Genomic DNA, 21680 nt, shown 5'->3' on the forward strand with positions numbered 1-21680 from the left:
AACAAAGATAAGGAGGGTTTTGAGGAAGAAAGCATAAATGTGATTTTTATCTGGCAGAGACAACAAAGAGGATTTGAAAGATATAAGTAAACAAACTATACTAAAATGTAAATATTAAATGTAAAGAAGGGTGGGTGTTTGTTACTCACTAATGAAGTGCAGTTCAAAGCCTTTACTGGTGTTATCCGAATTGCTGATGAACTCCAGCCACATGGAGCTGGAGGTGGAGTTCAACGTTGTCTCCAGCAGCTCGCTGCCGGTAAACACCCCCAGCAGACGAGCCTTATTACTGCTGCCATCAAAGACCTGGAAGGGAGAGAGGTAGAGTGGGAGGAAAGCATCTGAATTAAGATGATCAGGTCTGCACACACAAATATACTAACAAGGCTGGATACACACACACACGGGGAGGCTACCATTCCTCTAGCCCCCTTACTTTGAGTATGTCATCCTCCTCCAGTCTGAAGTCTCGTGCACGTAGTTGGATGCCTTTGCCAGGCTGCGTCTGGATGGAGTAGATGCACTCATGGTTGTTGCCGTAGTAACCGGGGTAGTTGGGTGAGAGCAGCACCCCTTGCATGCCAGTCACGGATGAGCCGCATTCAGCTAGAGAAAAAGAGAGGGAGCAGAGAGACAGACAGGCAGAGACAGAAGGAGAGAGGACGGGAGAAGGTGGTGGTGTTGGAGAAAGCAGAGGACATGTCAATCGCTATATGCTTGAAACTCGCAGTGTATTTATTCATGCTGTCATGCAGAGGGAGATTGGGAGAGGTGATGGGGAGAGGGATATCGCCGGTGACTATACCTGAATGTTGAGTGGCACATCATCATAATCACAGTGCAATCTCAATATGATTAACAGCAATTTCAGCTCTATTTGAAAATGGCCTTTTCTGAATCACATCAGGAAAAGAGTGGGAAAAAGGAGGGCAGAGTTCTTTATAGACAAATAGCTGCCGGAATTTAAATGACCACAAATGTATCCTAAATTTTATCTTATGCAGTGAGGTAGGATGAGGTGATAGGACCATCAGAGAGGTTTATAGAGAAAGTTTCTAAAATAAGGCTTCATATGACTACCAGAAGTGTGAAAGACAAAATGTGTCATCAGTGTCAACCTTTAATTGGATTCAACAACTAGCATCTCTATTCCTCCAGATAAATACACAATGAGAAGAGGAGCAAAAGAAGCATTGAAATAATGTGGCCTACTTAACACATGCCCAAACGCTCACAACAAACATTTAGAGACAAATCTGATATTACTTTTGTGGGCAATGGAAATAAATGTGCCTTCACTAACCTGTATTTACTAAACTGTAATTATTTATTTCCAACGGTGTCAAAATCTTAACACTTACAAATTACTTCCTAAGCGTACAAACTAAAAATGTGCAAGTAGTAAAAATACCCCATAAATTAATTAAAGCAGTTCACAGTTGTCTCCCATATGCAGTTACTGTCTAACAGTGCTTTGGGTATACAAAAGAGAGGGTTGCTGAAGACAAACACAAATAGGTCAATCATTGTCATGGTCTGTGCTTTACCTATAATTAGGACCATTAGGATACAATTTGTTTTCATAATAATACTCTAATGCATCTCTTAAAGGGATAGTTCAGGGTTTTTTTTAAGTGGGGTTGTATGAGGTACTTATCCATAGTCAGTGTATTACATACAGTGGATGGCGGTCAACACGCCCCCAGCTGAAAGAAACAGAGAGCCACCACGGAGGCTCAGCAATGAACTGCGCTAGAGGAGGGCAGCAGCAAAACATATTTCAGCCACCCTAAACAATCAGTAACAGTTAAAGTTTATGCAATATTTAGACTATTTTGACTGCTTTACCTTGCCTCAAGACCTTCTTGATGACAAACTGAAGTTGTTATATCCATCGATGATCTCTTAAAAGCCACCAGACACCACCACACAGAACATGGGAGTTGCTGGTCTGCCGCTGCATTAATCAGTTGGTCTGTTTGTCCTACTGTGCGACTTTGGTGAATCTGAACTAACCCTTTAAAACACAACACTCACACAATAACACAAACAAACCGATGGAGTTAGCGGTAGACCAGCCAATCCCGCATTCTGTGAGGTATGATGAGAGTTTCTGTCAAAGGAGGCTGGTGGATTTTAAAGAGACCATAGATAATGGCTTCAGTTATCCATCATAAAGAACTGTCTGATGGCAATGTAAAGCAGTGAAAATATTATAAATATAGAGCTGCTGTTAGCAGCTCACAGAGTTAACAGCGTGAACAGTGCTAACAATGGCAACAGTGCTGACAGAGCTCATGGTGTTAAGCTAGGGGGAACCTGGGGGATCGATGTTAAGCTTTTGCAGTTACAACGTCATTGTTACCAGCAGTAATTGCTGTTGACTGCCATATGAGTGCCATGTAGAATGGTGCCGATTAGCCATCTAGAGGGATGCACACCCTGGAACTAACATGCATGTACAGCCTGACCGTCTACCACAACAAAGATGGTAGGTTTCCATTGCAGATTTGCGCAAAACCTAAGTGATATTTTCAAAATGTTGATAAAACACAAATGCAAGATGACTCTGTTTCCACAGAGTGATGATGGTGATGGATGTTCAGAACATTAGCAGGTTTATTTCTATTGCAGCCACTGCAATTCCAGTTGAAGACAACATAGGCGTGTTATGCCAGCAATAATAGAAAGGCAAGCCCTTTATATGTGGGAGTGGCCACATATGAAAGATTTCTGGGATCTGATAGTCCACGATTTCACAGAGGAATTGTGGACTCAAAACTTCCCGATAATCCACTCAACGTTTGAGTGGATCATCGGTTATGTGATGCAATAACAGCTTTTGTAGGCCCTGCTGCATCATGCCCAAGGGAACCATTCTACCAACAAACACAGAGCCATAACATCATGTGACTTATAAAAGTAAACAAAGTGTTTCCATTGCAGTTTTGCGAAATATGACTTTGCCTAAAATACAACCTCTGACATAACTTGCAAACTTTTCATGGTAAATGGTAGTTTTTCACGTTTCCATGAGACATATTTCATGTTCTCAATTTCAGTTTGCACAATTTGAGGTTCTTGCAAACCCTCCTAGAGAAGCTCAGATTGCAACATACACAAACAGTTGGAGTGACTTCATTCTTTGTTTAGTACTCCAGCTCATTACTCCATTACATCTTTACACAGTTAAGAGTTTTTTGCTGCTATATTGACGTTCTGATTCCTTAACAATGGTATTGACTCTTTTCGGTGGGACTATTTTTCTGTGTCTAAAAAACATTTTAGTGTTGCCTCTGTCCACAGCAGTGCATTGTTTAGCTTCCATGGTTGAACTCCAACATCCATCTCCAAACTTACAACTGCTGGACACCATCTACTGTGGATAAGACACTGACTTTGGATAATTACCTCATACAACCCTACTACAAAAAAAACAAACAAAAAAGAAACCACTATCCCTCCAAGGTTTGAAGCACCATAAGATCAACATACTGACCCAAATCTTTGCAATTTGACTTGTCATAGTTCCCAGGCTTTAGCAACGAGCAACATCAATAATTAACATATTTCAGTTTTTTAATGTCATCCTCATTTGAGCTGCTGCTCTATATAATTTGGACAAAGTCTAAAAGGCTGTTTCTGGGAAGCTATCCAATGAGGAGATAAAACGTGGGTGGATAGAGAGATGATAATGAGGAGAATTGAAAGAGAAATGCCTCGTCTTCCAACGTGACTGACAGTTTTGTACATTTCTTAATGGGTGGGTGTATGTGAAAGGGCTAGTATAGCAACATGGCATAGTGAGAGGGGGTAGAGGGGGAGTGACAAAAGCCAAAATAAAGCATGTGACCACCTACCAACACACCTTGGCAGAGGGGAACTCCACACCCGCCTCCTGCCCCCTAAGCAAATCACCCTCGCCGGACCTTCCAGTCTGTAACCCGGGAAACAGGAGAAGATCAGGGCGTCGCCCACGCCGTACTGCAGCCCCTTTCTGGTACTGTAGGGTGGGATTCCAGGATCCTCGCATGGCTCCAAATCATATTCTGGAAAAAGGTGTGAATGCATATAAAAAATAACAGGTTAACCATGATGATTTTTTTCTAAATGTTAACATCATTGGTAATGCCATGTCTTGTGATGTCTGCATATATGGACGTGTTAATTAAACTGATTAAGACTTCTTTTATGCTTTGAAAGTTGAGAACTTTTTCCCGCTAAAAAACAGGAAGATGAATCATGCATAAATTAATCATATGACCTCAAGCAGCGATTACATCAAAACCATATAACATCATGTCATTTATTAAAATCAATAAACCATCACCTTTGAGGGGCCAAGTAATAACGTCCAATCCCTCAAACCTTATTCCCTTATTTTCAACACCCCCCTCACCCCCAACCCCCCGCTATTTTTTATTTTACACACACACACACACATATTTATATACTTTTCACTATTACTATTTTTTATTTGATCATTTATTGATTGATTTTTCAGACTGATACATGTGCCTAAAAATGGTTTTGTATGTACATTGTATCTATCCTGTTCATATATGTAGATGCTGGGGACCTGTTGTGTGAATGTATCTTGTTTATTCATTAAGTTATTTTATTTTTCTTTTATCTATTTGAATTTTCTTTCATTTTTTGGTAAAAAAAAAAAGTTATTTAATATACTTTTGCCATTTTGTCATTTTCATCATATGTACATGTTACTCTATTTGTCATAGTTTAGGTTGCTGTAGACATAGATTTTTTCTTATGGAAACAATAAAAAGCATGATTGAAAAAAATGGATAACCCATTAAGCCCCTAATACATCATTGGTAGTTGTCGATGCTGGTATTAATGTAAACAGATGCGACCAGTGTTGCGGGACTGGTATTTGGTTCTTCAAACTGCCTGTCTATAACAATTTGAGATATTTTTTTAACAGTGTCTTAGTTTCAAATCAAGGGACGCTGTGAGAGCAAAAGGAGGAGAAATTATGCTTTCATTGGGTAAAGGGCCATCTGTGGTCTTTTCTAAGTGATTCATTTAAAATCAATCAATTCTCTTGATGTTAACCATTTCATTATTCATTCTTGAGTGGCTGTGATTACATATTTCTAGCACACACACTTAGATAATTATTTGCTCCTTGTTTATGGTGGCCTCCTCCTAACTAAGCATCACTATTTGTGTCAATAACCCATTGAAACAGACCCTTGTAATTAAAAGGTAAGAGCAAGTCTCTATTCAATACCCTGGAGCCTGAGACGTCCACTCTCAACATGAACCATAAGTGCTTAATGGTCTAACTTTTCTTAACCCAACCTCTCTGCCTCAGTCTTTTCTAATGATTTGCATGGCTCAGTACTGTGACTGTGACATACTGTGACTGACACTTTTAGCTATCTCTCATTCTGTCTCTAATTGTTTTGAAAAACTAAATCCTTTCATACCGGAGAAAGTGATGTTGAATCCCTCGTAGGAAACAGAGAAGTCAGAAAGAAAACGGATCTGAGCCGTGTAGTTTCCAAACAGGCCTGCGCTGAGAGGTGGAGGCAGTGTGGAGCCCGTCAGTCTCCACAGGGGCTGAGAGAAGCTGCCATTCTCTGTCACCAACAAATGGTCATGAGGGCTCTCAAGGTGGAAAGTGTGGAAAGTGAACTGGACACCTGAATAACAGGGGAAGAAAGATACACTGATTCAAATGTGTTGTTTTTCCAATGTCTTTTAACCTATGCATAAATAAATCTTTAATCCTTTCTTATTATCACTAAATGCATGTTCAAACAACATGATGATGCAAGTTGGAGTTTGCAGTGAGCGACATATTTTACTGCTGGAAAGATCGTCTTAAAAAAACTGGTCTGTCTATGTAGTAGAAAGACGCATGTGCTTTTGAAATTGGTGCTACATTACTAGAAAAAAAAAAAAAACAGAGGAAAAGGGCTGTAAGCATTCACTTTTGCTCAAGAGGTAGAAAACCTACAACTTCCAGAATGCACTGTGCCACATGGGACCAATAAACACTCACACTGGTGGGTGACATAACCTGTTTCAAAAAGGAAACAATATGGCGGCTGACTGATGACAATAAATATCAAATTAAACAGTAAGCTAAGCTATATCCTTAAAACATTTGAGGCAAGAAAAAGGCCACAGAGTAACAGAATCTTAATGAGTATTTGATCAGTGCTGCTTAGTTTTACCATTTGATCTCAGTTTTTTAAGCCTCCATTTTCACAATACAGGAAACAGTATGGTGCCCACTTCTTGTTCCCAAGTTATTGTATCAGAGCCAAACAGTGCACTACAATAAGTTTCTGAAAACATTTTAGGCAAGAGATAGGCAATTCAGTAAAAAAATCTTGTTTTATTGGTATGGAGGAGGGAAGTTTACCATAATATGTTTATCCCTTTAAGTAAGGCAAATAACTAAATGCACAACTAAATCTCATATTCACTAAAAACAGGCTGAAGTCTTTGGATTAATATGAACACAATATTTTCAGTTTCATAATGCATGCAGCATCAATTCCCTGTCTGCCATCCCTACTACGTATCAAACACACCCACACAGAGAGTGCATCTGCAAATAAGGCTGTGTCAATTTGATGTGAGCGCTCTACCAAAGGTGACATGACTGGAGAATCGTCCCGTGGCACTGTAGCCCTAGGCCAGCCTCTCAGCGCTCCAGTCTCACAGAGACAGCTTGTTCGGCAAAATAAAAAGGCCACTCAGTGGGGGGAAATGACATTATAAGGGAAATTGAATTTGACTGCTGCATGTGTTGACACGGAATTTCTCAGCTAACCTTTGCCATGGGAGGTCTCGATTATCCATGTGCAGTTCAGGTTGTGTGGGTAGAAGTCTGGGAAGCCAGGTGACAGGATGGTGCCAAAGTTGCCCTGGATATAACCTCCACATAATGCTGACAACACAGGGTGAATGCAAACAACGGGAGATGGATGAGAGAGAGAAATGAGAAGAGGACAGAGAAGCTAAATCAGGGAGGGCAAAACAAAGTGGATGAAGACGGAAATAAAATTTCCCCCCAAAAACGGCAAAACTTGTCTGTGCATTTACAATGCGGTAAAATACATTTTACAAGAGGTGCCCTTCAAGACAGCATAAAAACGAGAGAGTGGTATCATCAATATCATTACAGAGTGGGCAGAAATCAATACTGTCCTTAAATATAAAAGCATTTACAGATGAGGAAAAAGGGGAACATCAAAGGGCAAGCTCATGCCCGTACATATAAAACATTTATGATGAAATGAAGCAGAAACTTTTAAAGTCTAAAACAAGAGTTGTTGAAAGAAACGTTATCGTCTTATATGGATTTTATAATAACTCTGAAATATAGAGCAATTTAAATGTGATGCAATATGAAGCAAAGTGCTCAAAACCATTTCTCATGTTTTGTCTGGAATAACATACAACAATGAATTTCGCTTTAATCCCTTCTATGAATAGGAGGAAATCTGGCAGGAGACTATTCATTTCTAGGTCAATATTATGGAACGTACCATCGCAGCTAGGCAGGGGCCGGCTCCACTGAAAATTGGGTTCACATTCTAAAGGCTCTGTGTCACTAAGTGTGTACCCCGCGTCACAGCTAAATGTCACCAAAGCGCCCACATAGAAGTCATTGCCGTGTCGCTGTCCGTTGACAGGTATACCGGGGTCAACGCAGTGATCTGACTGTAGCTGCAGGGCTAGGGAGGAAGGGGACAAAAAAGAAGAAAAAAAAGTTTAAGTGACAGAGATACTGAAAATCAACCTGCTTGCAGTGTAATTAAGCTTATTTCCCATTTTCAAAAGGTCAAGTGAAGGTCAAGACTTGTTAAAAGGCAGTTTGCTTTCCCAAAGCAATCCTGATAAATAATTTACTGGAACATGCTTTTTTAACAGGAATAAACCAATGAGAAGTTTCAGCACTCTTTCCCGCTCCACCTTGCATAGTTTCTGGCTAAGTGACGCTCGCAGTGAATAATTGAAGCTTTGCAGAGATTCGTTGCAGAGATAAGTTCAGAAGGTTACCAGCGTTAACCACACAGGTAGAAATAACTATTTTAAGGGTTGGATTTACAGCATGAGTGAAGACTGTGGTGTGTGGTAAAAGCTTTTGTGTGTGTGTGTGTGTGTGTGTGTGTGTGTGTGTGTGTGTGTGCATAAGTGGCAGTGTATATGGAATTTTGAGCATCGCAATGTGTGTCAAGGCAGCGATATCTGACAGAAAAATCTCACCCCATTTACTTTCTAATAATAGGTGTTTTAATAAGAACGACTTCATTACATGGACAGATCTTGAAGTAAATTACACATAATGTGCATGAAACTCACTCACACACTTTTTGGGTGTCTGAGAGCTAATCGGTTGCTTGTAGATCAGCTTAGGTTGTGGTACCTATCGGATGCTTCCTCAGTCATAAATTTGTGTTTGTAAAGCATGGTTACATGAGCCCTTCCTTTACAGTACATCTATCCTGTGTATTTGGCTGTAGGTTGGACTTTTAGTTATCAAGGTAAAAAAACCTCTAAGCACTTACTTTCATAACGAATGCGGAAGCCGATGTCCGAGTGGCTCTTGTCAGTTGAGAAGAGAAGATACAGGAAGTTGGAGGTACTGATCAGGAACTGGGGAACCTGGGTACCCTGGTAGCTACCGATTAAAGGTGAAGAGGGAAAACGTCCATCTCGCACCTCAAGGACGTCATAGTTGACCTCTGTGCGGAACCTGAGAACAGAGAAAGAAGTTTAAAAAGAGACACACCGAATATGTATATTAGTAACGTGCTATTCATATGTAAAAATAAGTCTTTAATCTATACACTTATATCCCACGTATCTATATGTGTCATATTCAACATCACAAACACACCAGTAAATGGGGTTATAAACAGTAGAAGGCAGAATGGAAGGTATTGAAAATGTCACAGTGGTTTCCTCTTGCTTACATCTGTTACTTTGTCTGCCTCTTTCTCAAGCTTGGTGCAGACTAATATGAAACAAAAAACAGACGGATGGAATTTTTGATTCAGATGACAAAGAATTATGGAATTTTCTGATGGTCGCTCATATTTCCATTACCGTTGATTGGAATTGGAGCCGATAATTACCTATAAATACTGCAGAGTCATTTGCCCTGTGAATGAATACCTATTGCAACATTTACCATGACAGATAAAAGTCTGATGTTAGATGGTGTACATATTCTAAATTAGCATTTCACCAAATTACCACAAACAAGGTCCCCCCAAGTGGGTTTATCTGCTTTTGTGCAAATGGGCAAAACTGAGTTATATTCAGAATTAATTAGGAAATTATAAAAATTAACCAATTACAAGACCAATGGAAAACTAGTGTGGAGATTTAGAAAAAAATATATTGATATGTTTTGGATGTTTGGCCTCAATTATAATCACAAAAGTCCAATTCCATGCAAACTGAAGAAAAGAGACTGATGCTTGAATGAAGCTTATTCAGTTGGATTGACAGTAATATAAACAAGATTTTGATGGTATGAATATCTTTATGTCAGTTCTGTATATTTAGCTTTTCACCAACATTCTAAAACCAGGAGGATTCAATTAAATTATTTCTGCTTTGCACATGTTGAGTTTTAGAGAATCCTGAGACATTTGGCACACTTTGATGAGTTCATCAGTTTAGCATGTATGCGTGTGTGTGTGTGTGTGTGTGTGTGTGTGAGAGAGAGAGAGAGAGGGTGTGAGTGCACGCATGCTCGCTGTGTGTTTCAGTCTTTGTTGCCGGAGCCCCTTCATCTTCAAAGCCATGAATAAATTGCTTGGTTTCAGAACCATGTCATCTAAATGAAGCGGTTTGTGATATTTTATTGATGTTACATAAAAATTAAAGAGCAACAAACATTTATGTTGTATTCATTTTGCATGGCGTGCTATCTTGGAGGGGACGAGGATGAGATGGGCTCGCAAGGATGAGTCTTAGTGAAACGCTAATGTAGTGTTTGATCCTACAACTGTATGTCTCTCTCTCACTCTCTCTCTCAAACATCAGGACAAATTATCTCCCCTCCAATCTCTCCGGTTCTCCTCCACAGACCATCTCCACTTACATACGCATGTACAAACTCTTGTCTGGTGTAGTTTCTTTGTGTGTGTATGTCTATTTGTGTGTGTATAAACTGTAAGGATATCTGTGGATCTTCAGGGAGGGGGTATCAAATGAAAGAATCAAATACTTATGAGCGCTTGCTAAATAAAACATAATGTTATCCTAGTTGGGTGTGTATGTTAATGTGCATTAGATCTACTGCATTACCACCAGAAAGCGAAGACAGGGAAAGAGATTAAAGGAAGTGATAGAGAGGAACAAAATGAATGCGAGCACATGTTGAAATCATAAGACGGTAACAGAACGAAATATTCAAAGCTTGCTCTGAGAAGGAAAAAAAACAAGAACAGTGACGCAGCAGCAGTTGCTATCTGACTCACTTGTCAAAGATGATCTTGATTGGGTAGCCTGGAGGAGCCTCAATGATCCATTCACAGTTAAGGGCCTCCTTATAGAGCTCTGGCCAGCCAGGGGAGAGGATGATCCCACTGGGAGCCTTCAGATCCCCTCCACATGGGGCTAACAGAGAGAGAGAACAGTTGGAGAGAGAGAAAGAACAGATAGAGATTGAATTATGCATGTCTTCTCCAGCTGATGTATGACAATATCCGTAGATGATCCCATGCATCAGCTGGGGCTCATCCCAGTTCTTTTAGCACCAGGGTCTTTTTAATGTAAACTGGTGCAGCTCACTTCAAGGTTAACCGTTTCTCCTAGGAACATACCTCTTTATTGTGCGCGTGCATGTATGCATGCGTGCACAAGGGCATGCATTACATATCCATGTGTATGCATGTTTCCTCCCGTGTTGTTGTGTTTAAATCTGTCACCAAACCCCTCCTACAAAGGTGCTGCTGTCATCCTCGTCAAAAGGAGAAAATGGAACATCTTTGATCGGTAGCACAAAAGACACTTGAGCACACCGACCCTTCTCGTGTACCCTCATCTCTGTTACTGCTCACTTCGCTGTGCAGCCAGCTCCTCACTCCCTTTGAAGTGGAATGATTTAATCAGCCAACTCAGCATACTGAAGGACATCTATAAAACGCATTACGCTACAAACGCAGGGGTATGATAGATGGTCTCAGAGGGATACAAAGCTGCTGTGGCACACAGGGGGAAGTGACATGTTTTCATAATGGTTTCTCCTTTACGTATTATGAATAGTGAGCCTGATTAGGCCCCTTAGAGCCCTAACCATGTCTGTGCTTAATGTGCTATGCTCCTGGTTTCCAAGAGCTTGAGCTGGTAAATGCCGAGCTTTGTCTTAGCTTTGCCAGCTTTATTGGCCTTTTCTGATTTGCTAGGAACAGTTTATTGATATTGAGTCAGAGAGGGGTATATAGATGGTTCAGCAATCTGCACGAAAAGCACAGCATGTCTGCAGCAACAGATACTTGAAAGAACAAAGCTTTTGTCTATATCATGAGATGATCACTGCTTTAAAAATCCATATTATTGATAATTAGTAATAATCTTTGCAACAAATGTAAAAGACATTAAATTAATGCATCCCAAAAGAAGCAGCAAATCCATTTTTAGATTGATTTCTGGTCCTGCCTTTTATCAACACATCCATTCATTATTTGGGTGTGCAAAAGAAATAATCTCTTTACAGTCCTGGGATGCAGTGATGCTTCATTACTGGCTATAGAGAAAAACATAGTCCAATTTTATCGGTTTATAACAGTTGAATATAAGCAATAACACAGTGGCCACCTAACTAATGAGATGCTCGAGCACGGAACAAATGCTTTCAGATGAAAAGATATGCCTATCCTCCTCTTAATGACTCAAATCCTCTGCATATTATTTACCCTGCTGACATCTGGATTTTTCTGAGCTACACAGCTAACTCTGCCAGCTGAAACATAACTACAGTGTGTGATATTAGATTAAAAACAGGAGAAAATATGAAATAAAATCCACCCATCTTGCTAATATTTACACCTAATATTATAAACTGTGTAGTTAATTTAAGAATGTAGGAAGGTTTCACAAGGCCTCATCTTATGCAACCTAATTACAACATTTATTGGAATATATAAGTAAAATGTTCACATTAGATAACAAACGTTCTACTAAAATAATTTACTATTTGTAGAAAATGATGATGTCACAGAGAAATTGACCTTTGACCGTGTTGGATATAAAATGTCATCACTTCATAATTTCACTCTTTTAAACATTTGTGTGAAATTTATTCTTAATTAATTTGCATATGAAGTCTTAAATTATGGCCAAAAACATATTTTGAGAGGTCACAGTGAACTTGATCTTTGACATGTAACCACTAAATTCTAATAAGTTATTCTTGAGTCCAAGTGGACGCTTGTGCCAATGTTGTGAAAATATCATCAAGGCCTTCGTGAGACAATGTGTTCACGATAATGAGATGAAAGCAAGGTCACAGGTTGACCTCTGACCACAAAATTCTAATCATTTTATTGTGAAATTCGTTTGTTTTGTGCCAAATTTAAAGAAATGCCTTCAAGGTCTTGTGGAGATATCACACTCACAAGAATGAGACAGATATAATATATAATAATATATATATATAATAATACATCATGACTTGACCTTTTCTACAAAAATCTGATCAGTTCATTGTTAAGTCCAAGTGGACATTTGTGCCTAATTTTAGGATATTCCGTCAAAGCGTTCCTGCCATATTGCATTCACAAGAATGGGAGAGATGGGCCTCCATCCATGGCTATCACTCAGAGTAAAAAAAAAAATGTTTGTAAGATGGCTGTTACTAAGGATAACCAGTTCTTTACTCACCCTCACAACGAGGAACTGCATTATCCCACACTACATTGCCATCCTTGAGAATACACGAGATGGTTTGCGAGCCGTGAGTCTTCACGAAGCCCTCCTCACACAGGAATGATATGGAACTGCCCAGCTGAAGGCTCTCACCAAAGCGTTTCCCATTAACTGGCACACCAGGGTCTGGGCACTCATTGTGGCGAAACGCTATTGGAAATAAAAAGAGGGGATAGGAATATTATGAAGGCAAGACATAGGTGTGCGAAGATTATATTAAACATTTTTTAAAGGTAAGAAAACACAAAAAAGTCACTGTCACATAACATTAAGTCAAAAAATGCAAGAAAAAAGCAAAAAAAAAACCCTGAACTTAATTTGGTAAAGTTCTTTTGAAATAAATGAAGAAACAAAGTGTCATATTGTTAAAAACACAAGAAAAAGAGCCACACCTGTAATTCTGATGGCATTAATCCTTGTCACACATTACATTTTCTGTGGAAAGATGCTAATTTCCATGGAGATTCTAAAATAATTACCCAAGTTTCTGGACAAAACTTTTTTCTTTTCTGCTGTCAGCATTTAGCAATGCCAGCATTTAACGAGAGGAAATTTGTTTCACTTAGTGAGTCACATTGATTTACCCTGCTGCAGTGATTACAGAGGGTGGGAAACCAGACCGTATGCAGATCATCAGCGCCAGATGACACTGTTGAATGATATGTGGAGTAAACAAACAGGGAAAATTGTTTTCATACATTCTCAAGATTTTATCTATCAGGCCTCTCAATGAAACTTCAAGCAGGAACCAGTTAGAAAGGCCACAAAGAAACGCAGTCACACAAAAAGAGGCATAACCCTAGAACAAGGCATGTAAACAAATACATCACCTGTGCCACTATCTCTCTCACTTACTCCCTCACTCGCACTCTTGTACACACACCCAGGTGGGTGACACATGTAGGTGTTGATGAATCCCTCTTCTGTGTCCATTGGACCCAAACAGAGTGCCAGCCATACCTCATCCATCATGATCATCTTATTTATTAACGTGCCAAAAATCCCCTCAATACAGTTTGGCATGTCTTTAATTAACATGAATGATGGAAATTGTCCGCTCAGCCCCACAACCTGCTAAAACAGTCGTGCAGTTGGAGGACACTGTGCTCAGGAACTAACCGTCATCTCCAATTAACTGCTCTTGACATTCATTCACCACGCTGCATTGGTAATTTATTTATTCATCTAACTTGCTAATTAATGCATTAGTCGCCATGTGTTGTCCACATTGTAGCTTTACAGAGGCACCTGGGTTGGGTTGATGACATGTCTGCAAATGAGCTGGAGCCAGGTCCTAAAAAAGCACTGTATGGTAGGCTGAGGCATGTCTGCTAGAGCAGAAATTGTTTTAGGATCTAGAAACAGAATACAGGATCAGTCCTCTGAGTATATTGTAATTTTACATACCAGCCATTACAGTTTAGTGGATAAAATGATCAAACAAAGACGATAATTTAGTTACTTAACTGCTGTGTCAAAGAGTTAAAAGGCTTAATATCCTAGTGTCAAAACTATGATCAGCCACAGGGCAATTATGTAATACAGCTCCCAGAAACATATTTTGTATCATATCAAATTTGTTATAAGGCCTAATTCCTACAAAAACAATTATACTAAGACAACTATTACTATTCCCATGATCAGATGAAGACCTCTAAATCTTAAACATAGGTGTTAGATGATCTGGGTTTTTAACGGCCTAAATGGCAACATCTCTGGATTAGTGAGGTTTATTTTAAAAGTATAAATCTATTATTTATTTTTCAAAACAGGTTGTAGTATAATAACTATGATGCTCAGTGCAAATTGTTTATGATGCACAAGGAGAGATGGTATATTAATAGTTGGTTCATAAAACTTACAAATATACTGGATCTGGACAAACAACTAGACAAAAGCCATAGGTGAGTGCATAAACTATAGGTTATGAACTTCTTTTCAATTTACAGAAATGTGAAATTAGAGGTTATCTTATCAGTATCAGCCATGAGAAGCAGATATTTATTAGTCATCTCTGTCAGCTAAAAAAAACCAACATTTTGTGCATCCCTAATTTTTGATGTCTTATAAATAGATGTGGGCTGGGCACCTGCATATGAATAATACAATAAATAACTCAGACTAATAACTATTGACACTGCGCCAAAGTAGACGAATAACTATACAATGCTGTAGTAAACTCAAGGTTAGAAGTACAAGTGACAACAAAAAAAATAATATTTTATTGCTTGTATTGAAAAGAGTCACTGCAACTAATTTCAGTATCAAATCACACTAACACAAACCATTCTACTGCACTCTATTAATGAAAGAACGTTTGTGGCTTTAAAGTGTTTGGGTTTGAGAATTTGTAAGGAGATATTTATTTAGGGATGTGAAAGAATGTAAAGATCGATCTCATTACATAATAATGTACATGCAATGAATGCAATAATTCTGCTGCCAAACTCTCACGGTACAGTACATCCATGAAATGGGTTTAGCAGCGTGCAGCCAACTTGCACTGCGTCAGAGCACTAAACCCATCTGGAATTTCCTCAGAAGTCAGCAGCTACCCAGAATAGAATATAATGAGCACTGCCGCAATGTATCTGTCAGGTAAGGATGCTGCATCTTTGTTTGGGTTTTATTTAGATGTCAAGTCTCTATTTAGACAATAAAGACAGGGTTTTTTTGTTATTTCTCTGTGACTGTGTGTGTGCAAAGGATGTGTTGCTTATGAGTGGAAGAGTTTATGCACTCTGTGGGAGACACAGATATGGTGGATGATTCATGCATGCATAAACAAATATAAACATACTGTACACACAGACAAATAATCTAGAATACAAAACATCCAATCAGCAGGTTTTCATCATAAGCTTCAAAGCTTTATCGCCTTTTACATTCAATGCTTACTTGTAAAAGTGATGTTAAAACCTCTGTCTGTGTAGGTGTGGTCAGTCAGGAACTCCAGTCGGGCCACGTGGGCGCTAGTTGTTATAGGAGGAGGCAGCGCGTCACCAGAAAAGGTACCAAGGATAGGAGACTCAGCCTGAAAAAAACAGAAGCATTCTGTGATGAGACCAAAGGTAGCATGAGCTAGAAATCGAAAGAAGCTCCAACAAGGAGCTGGACAGATAAAAAGACTAGTGAGTCTAATAACTGTTTAGCTCATACGCATGATTACACAGGCTGCCTCTCCTACTGACATACATAATGACTGAAAGACAGGTCAACAGTTGGAAACTGCAAAAGGATCTATTTAAATTAAATAGGGACAATAGCCTCTGATTCAACACCACCTTTCCACCATCTTTGATTGAGAGGAAGTCAAACTGTTTCTCCATGCTCAGGTCGTTGAAAGCCAGATTGATGCGGCTCTCAGGATTGGTGATGATCAGCCACACACAGTGCATATTGTTGCCGTACTCTTGAGGGTAGTTGGGAGACAGCAGCACCCCGGATGGAGTGGTAAAGTTGAAGAAACAGGAAACTGCAGAGGTGATAAAGAGATATAGATGGAGAGAAAGAGGGATAAAAAGAAATAAAACAAAACAACAAAGTGAGCTTTGTTTATGAGGCTGAAAAACATAGGGGCAGATTTCATTTACTTTTGCTGACTATGAGAAAATATGATTTGATTCATTTTATTGAACCACCTCACATCTTGCATACTTTAGAGAACAAATCAGGGACACCACTATAACCAGCAATTTGTCGTCATGCAGCATAAGCACATACAGGTATTCAATGACATGTAACTGTGGGCTTACAAAGGGCTCACTGGAAATAAAGAAATGAAAAAGAAAAATGTGTTGAATGTGATGAAAGTTGCCAATAATCTTACATTACAAAAAGGTGTTTTTGGCTTATAGTGTCAAGATTGCTCTATTTATCCACCATTATATGAGAGGAGGAACCCACTGGAAAAGGAATCTTATTTTGGTAAGCCCTGTGGAATGAAATGAGGATAGAGAAAACCTAAGCCTCAAAAATGTTGACAAGATGTAACCAGAAAAAAATAAATAAATCATTGTCTCAAAGCAATGTGTAGCTTTAAGGAATATGTTGGCAATAAAAATGAAAAATGGCTTCATCTCCCTCACTGACTACTGTCAAGGCTGTCACTTGATCCCAATTACTACAATGGATGTGCTTAAAGCGCAACAGCACAATGCCTTGATGTTACTGGGCAGATGTAGCCTCCCTTGCAGAGCCAGCTCACCATTTCTGCATTGTTCGTGATGGTCTGGCACGGCTAAATAAGCATATGCTTGAGGAAGGAGTCATGTGAAAATGGCAGCACTGTCAGTGCTCTCATTCACAGAGATTACTGATTGGACAAATAGACCACCTTTGGACTGTCACTAGCACTTGCTCCCAGTTCCAAAACGGCGGAGCTGTTATGGAGGTGATGTAATTTTTTTTCAACTACATATTATATAAATAATCAGTTTCTGAATACATTTGAGGTAAAAAATAAGCAGAATGGCAGTTGCAGGTATCTATTGACTGACAGGGGAGGTTTTTTTCAACACAGAATTTACGTAGATTGGCATTTTAAGGATGCACGTAATTGTCTGGAAGATCAGACGATTCCTTTTCAATAACCTTGAAGATATACTATGCTAAGTATCCTATTTGTTTTTTTTTTGTGTCTGTGTGTATGTGTGAGCGTGTGTGCAGGGAACTTCTGGGAATAATTTTTGTCCCCAGATTTCGCTGCACAGTGAGCGTTCTTGCGTTCACGCTTCTTTCCAATACAGGTAACAGCAGACACATGGTGAGTCTAAGAGAGATGAAGGAAGCTGCTCTGAGGACAAGAGGCTTCTCCCGATCAGGTTCTAACCTGACATTATCTTCTGTCTTCTACTTAGAAGTGATTAATTTATAGAAACGTAATACAATACAGTTTCTGACAGGTATCTAGTAGGGAACTTGTTATCTAGTGTCAGCAGGAAAAACTGTTGGTGAAAATTTCCAATCCATCATTGGCATAGTTAACACACATTAGTTTGGATGGCTAACTTAGTTTGATTACGTGAATGAAACTGAATGTCCCTCCAAACCTTGAAACCTTGCTCAAACTCTCACACTTTATAGGGGAAAAAAAAGAGAGTAGTCAGATAGTCATATTGAAAACCAAATCTGATTCAAATGACGTAAAAAGGTAGCAATCAGGTGTTAAAAAATACAAATACAGTTCAGCTTAATTGGAAAAGTACCAGCTTTTCCATGACAATATATGTCATGTTCCTACTAGAGTAGCTTGCAGTCTATGTTCAAGCAGATTACGGAGGAGGGGCCAAGTTTGAATGCTGTGTTTGCAAACAGTAACCGACAAAATCCTACATAGTATAACCTTTAAACTTAACTGCAAGCTAAACATCACCACCGACTAAGGATGCTTGAGTTCAGTGTTAATAAAGAAACAAGAAAAGGTTGTAGTAGGGTCTGTAAGATGACTTGAGTCTAAGTAACACAGAACACTACTTCAATTTACAAATGCATATGGGATAGATATTTAAATATGCAGAGGAGCTTTATATAGCCCAGTCATGCGAATACAACTATCAGAATTTGCAGTCTAAGCTGCCCTTTCATTCCTAAATAATCATTAGTCAATTCTTACCCAGCAATGCAGAAGCAAGGCGTCTTCCTTTTGCACTGATATTATAATGACATTATCGCAACCTTTTACTTAGTTTTGTGTCCATGTGTGATTTGTTTATAACTCCATTCTTCTATTTTTCTTAAGAAACTATAAGCTACAGGATGTGCAGTGACCTAGGCTGTTGGAACATGGTGCTTGCTAATACCTAATGCACATGCAAACAAACAAGGATGTTTCCCAAAACATTTTAAAAAGCAAATCATCTTATAAACATTATCAACTTCAATAACAAAGACAAGCTTACTGCGTTGTGTCTACATGACCAAAACAGATTGTTAAATGTTAAGTAAATTAATGTTTATTAGTGTTATGTGGCCAAATTTACTAAAATTTTGCCAGCATCCTCTGTGTCATTCAGCTCTGTGATGTTTATCTAGACACTGCAGCTTTTTGTCCACCCTATTATCCTATCAATAACACAACAGTGGGCATTATCTGCATGGTCAGCTCTCTTTTCCTTTTGCCCTCACTCTCTTACTCTCTCACTCTCTGTGTTTGTCGTTCATAGTGTTAATTAGCTAATAAGCACTCCCATTGTTTCAAAATCCACAGTGCTCTGCTAGGCAAACTGTGGGGATAATCTGCTCATTTATTATGCAGCCCTCCCTGCACTCATCTGCAAAAACATACATATCTATGCACCCACTTGAGAAGCACTGTAGTCATGAACATGTTTGCACAAAGTAGTATGTAGTTTGCGATTAAGGTAAGGAATCCAAGAACTTACAAACGCAGCTGGGTTTCTTCGCCGACCACTGGTTGTTCTTCTGACAGGTGATGTTCTTCTTTCCCACCAGCTCAAAGGCAGGCAGACACTCAAAGTAGAGTCTGTCCCCGTGACGAAAACCTGTCCCCTCCCGTTTACCATACGATGGGATTCCAGGATCTCCACAGCTGCCTTGGTCAATTTCTGTATGGGTAAAAATAAACACATAGGCAGTATTAAGTATGTAAAACTGACATTGATAAGAAATCATTGTTTCAAGAGGAGAAACATGAATAGTTGTAACAATAAAGACCGGCTTCAGTTACTTGGCATCATAGTTGAGATAAATGTAAAGGTTACAATTTAATTAACACAAGCCACCTTCCTGACTGTCCTCTCTTTAACCTTCATGTTAGAGTACTTTTGTTTTAACATCATGGAAAGCCATAGTGGCCCTGAAGCAAATGAAAAGCATATGTTACTTTAGTTTTCCCCAAAAAATGTGAGATGGATAGCTAGAGAGTGGGGGTGGTGCAGAGAGAAAGAGACATCTCAACTCAAGGTTATTACTGACTGTAGCCTCCAGCAGATATTGACAAGATAGGTAATAAGTGATATGAAGATGCAGGACCTCTACCTAAATCGAAACAGATAGTGCTGTTTCTCATTAAATCCAGTTTCAGGGAAAATGTGGGTTCAGCTTATTAACATAGAGTTACTGAACACTACTGATTTTGTAGGACTCTATAATGTGATGGGGGCAAAAGTCCTCGGACAGCGAACCGAAACACATTTTCCCCCAAACCCAATTTATTCACTTAGTTTTAAATTTACATATTTTTTTCTTCTGCTGAGTGTGAAAGCCTGCAAGAATAGGGCATTCATGTGCAGTCATGTAGATGGGAAAATGACTTTCCTTATCATTCTATACAGTACAATACTGTTCTGCAGCTCAACTGTGGATGTTGAAGCTTTCCACTAACACATTCCCAACCTTCCTCCCTCAGGGTACACTCTGAAAACGTTGCACTGCATCCACTTTTCATAATGTCTTTGGTGATCTGTGGCGTTTATTGTATGACTTTGCTGTTTGGTTTAGTGTTGTGTTTGTATTTTTATATTTATGTGAAACACCTGAGGTCCTGGAACGTAAAACTGATTTCAGAAATTATTTCTGACAAAAGTGAAATCTAACCTAATCTGATCTAACCTAACCTAACCTAACCTAACCTAACCTAACCCTGCCTAATCTAAAATAAATACTAATCTAAAATAAATACTATAAATACTTTCCACAATGTTTACCTCATTGTGAAAAACAATGACATAAACATTACATGCAGAATAGAATGCACGCTACAATATCACCACCACTTATTGCAGGAAAACAGCAGTTGCTGTTGGGGCCTCAGTGACTTCTGGTTAAGATTTTACATTTTGGTCAGACAAAGGCCAGGGTTGGGGCTTTTTACTGGTATTATTTGTGCAGCAGATGAATATGTCAGAAATGCCCGGTAAAAACAAATACATGCATTTATTTACAGCAAATTAAACAGACTAATACTGTGTGACCAGTAAGAGATGTTGCCAAACAGCTTGAATATTAACTTTTAACCCAAGTTGTACAGCAGGTTTGTCCAAAGTCCAGCCCTCGCCTGGACTTTCAAATTATACTACATTTGGCCTGCCACACAACATTGGTTAATCAGGCAAGATAATTTTGAATTTTCCACTTCAGCTCAGAATGGCAGGAGTGTCATACAGTTTGTAGACATGCAGCAGAAACTATGCAGGTTGAAGCGATATGTTTTTGTGAACAGACAGTAAACCGGTAAACAGAACTTTTACCGAACAGCAGACATCTTCTTCTAGGTAGCAGACAGGACCCCACCAAAGAGTGGTAAAGCTGATTGTAAGGACCCCTGATTTCAGGAGCAGTGGAAAGTTGAAGACTTGAAAGACTTGAAAGACTTAACTTCACCAAGGCGAGCTGGACAGTGGATAGTGGGCTTGATGATTCATGGTGACGCTTTGCGCACTGAGTCCTTTCCCTCTATTGTCTCTACCACTAAACTTCTGATGAGTCACTCTGTTCAATAAACAGCTTCTTTATTTAGCTCTTTTTGAGTTTTTTAATCTTAAGTATTTTGTTGCTGTTTAAATATAAGGCATTATATGTCTACTCAAAACATAATGTGGCCAGAAATCTGAAATATTAAAGACCATATTGGCAGTCAGAGAAAAAAGTCTAGCATTAACTTGCCTTGGGCAAGATGAGGAAGAAAAACCTACACAATGGAGAGAAAGCATCATGAGGTCTTTTGCTTGTTTTGAGTCTTTGTAGCATCAGAGCTTCTGTTTCAACCATACGTGAGGGTTGCATGGAGTGAG

General features: G+C 39.1%; 1 protein-coding gene across 1 annotated transcript in view; it reads right to left on the reverse strand.

Moving 5' to 3' along the window:
- csmd2 (CUB and Sushi multiple domains 2) overlaps window positions 1-21680 on the reverse strand; it is a 530601-nt gene that overhangs the window by 116171 nt on the left and 392750 nt on the right. The window contains exons 17-28 of the mRNA XM_042506230.2: window positions 19311-19493; window positions 16212-16402; window positions 15826-15961; window positions 12883-13077; window positions 10479-10617; window positions 8553-8740; window positions 7530-7718; window positions 6812-6928; window positions 5454-5669; window positions 3861-4049; window positions 437-606; window positions 150-306 (exon numbers count right to left, since the gene is read on the reverse strand). Of these exons, the coding sequence (XP_042362164.1) occupies window positions 150-306; window positions 437-606; window positions 3861-4049; window positions 5454-5669; window positions 6812-6928; window positions 7530-7718; window positions 8553-8740; window positions 10479-10617; window positions 12883-13077; window positions 15826-15961; window positions 16212-16402; window positions 19311-19493 (2070 nt within the window). The remainder of the gene's footprint in view (window positions 1-149; window positions 307-436; window positions 607-3860; window positions 4050-5453; window positions 5670-6811; window positions 6929-7529; window positions 7719-8552; window positions 8741-10478; window positions 10618-12882; window positions 13078-15825; window positions 15962-16211; window positions 16403-19310; window positions 19494-21680) is intronic.

This window comes from Plectropomus leopardus, chromosome 17 (assembly GCF_026936395.1).
Source record: "Plectropomus leopardus strain MGB_pleo_1.0 chromosome 17, ASM2693639v1, whole genome shotgun sequence".
Taxonomy (NCBI): Eukaryota; Metazoa; Chordata; class Actinopteri; order Perciformes; family Serranidae; genus Plectropomus; species Plectropomus leopardus.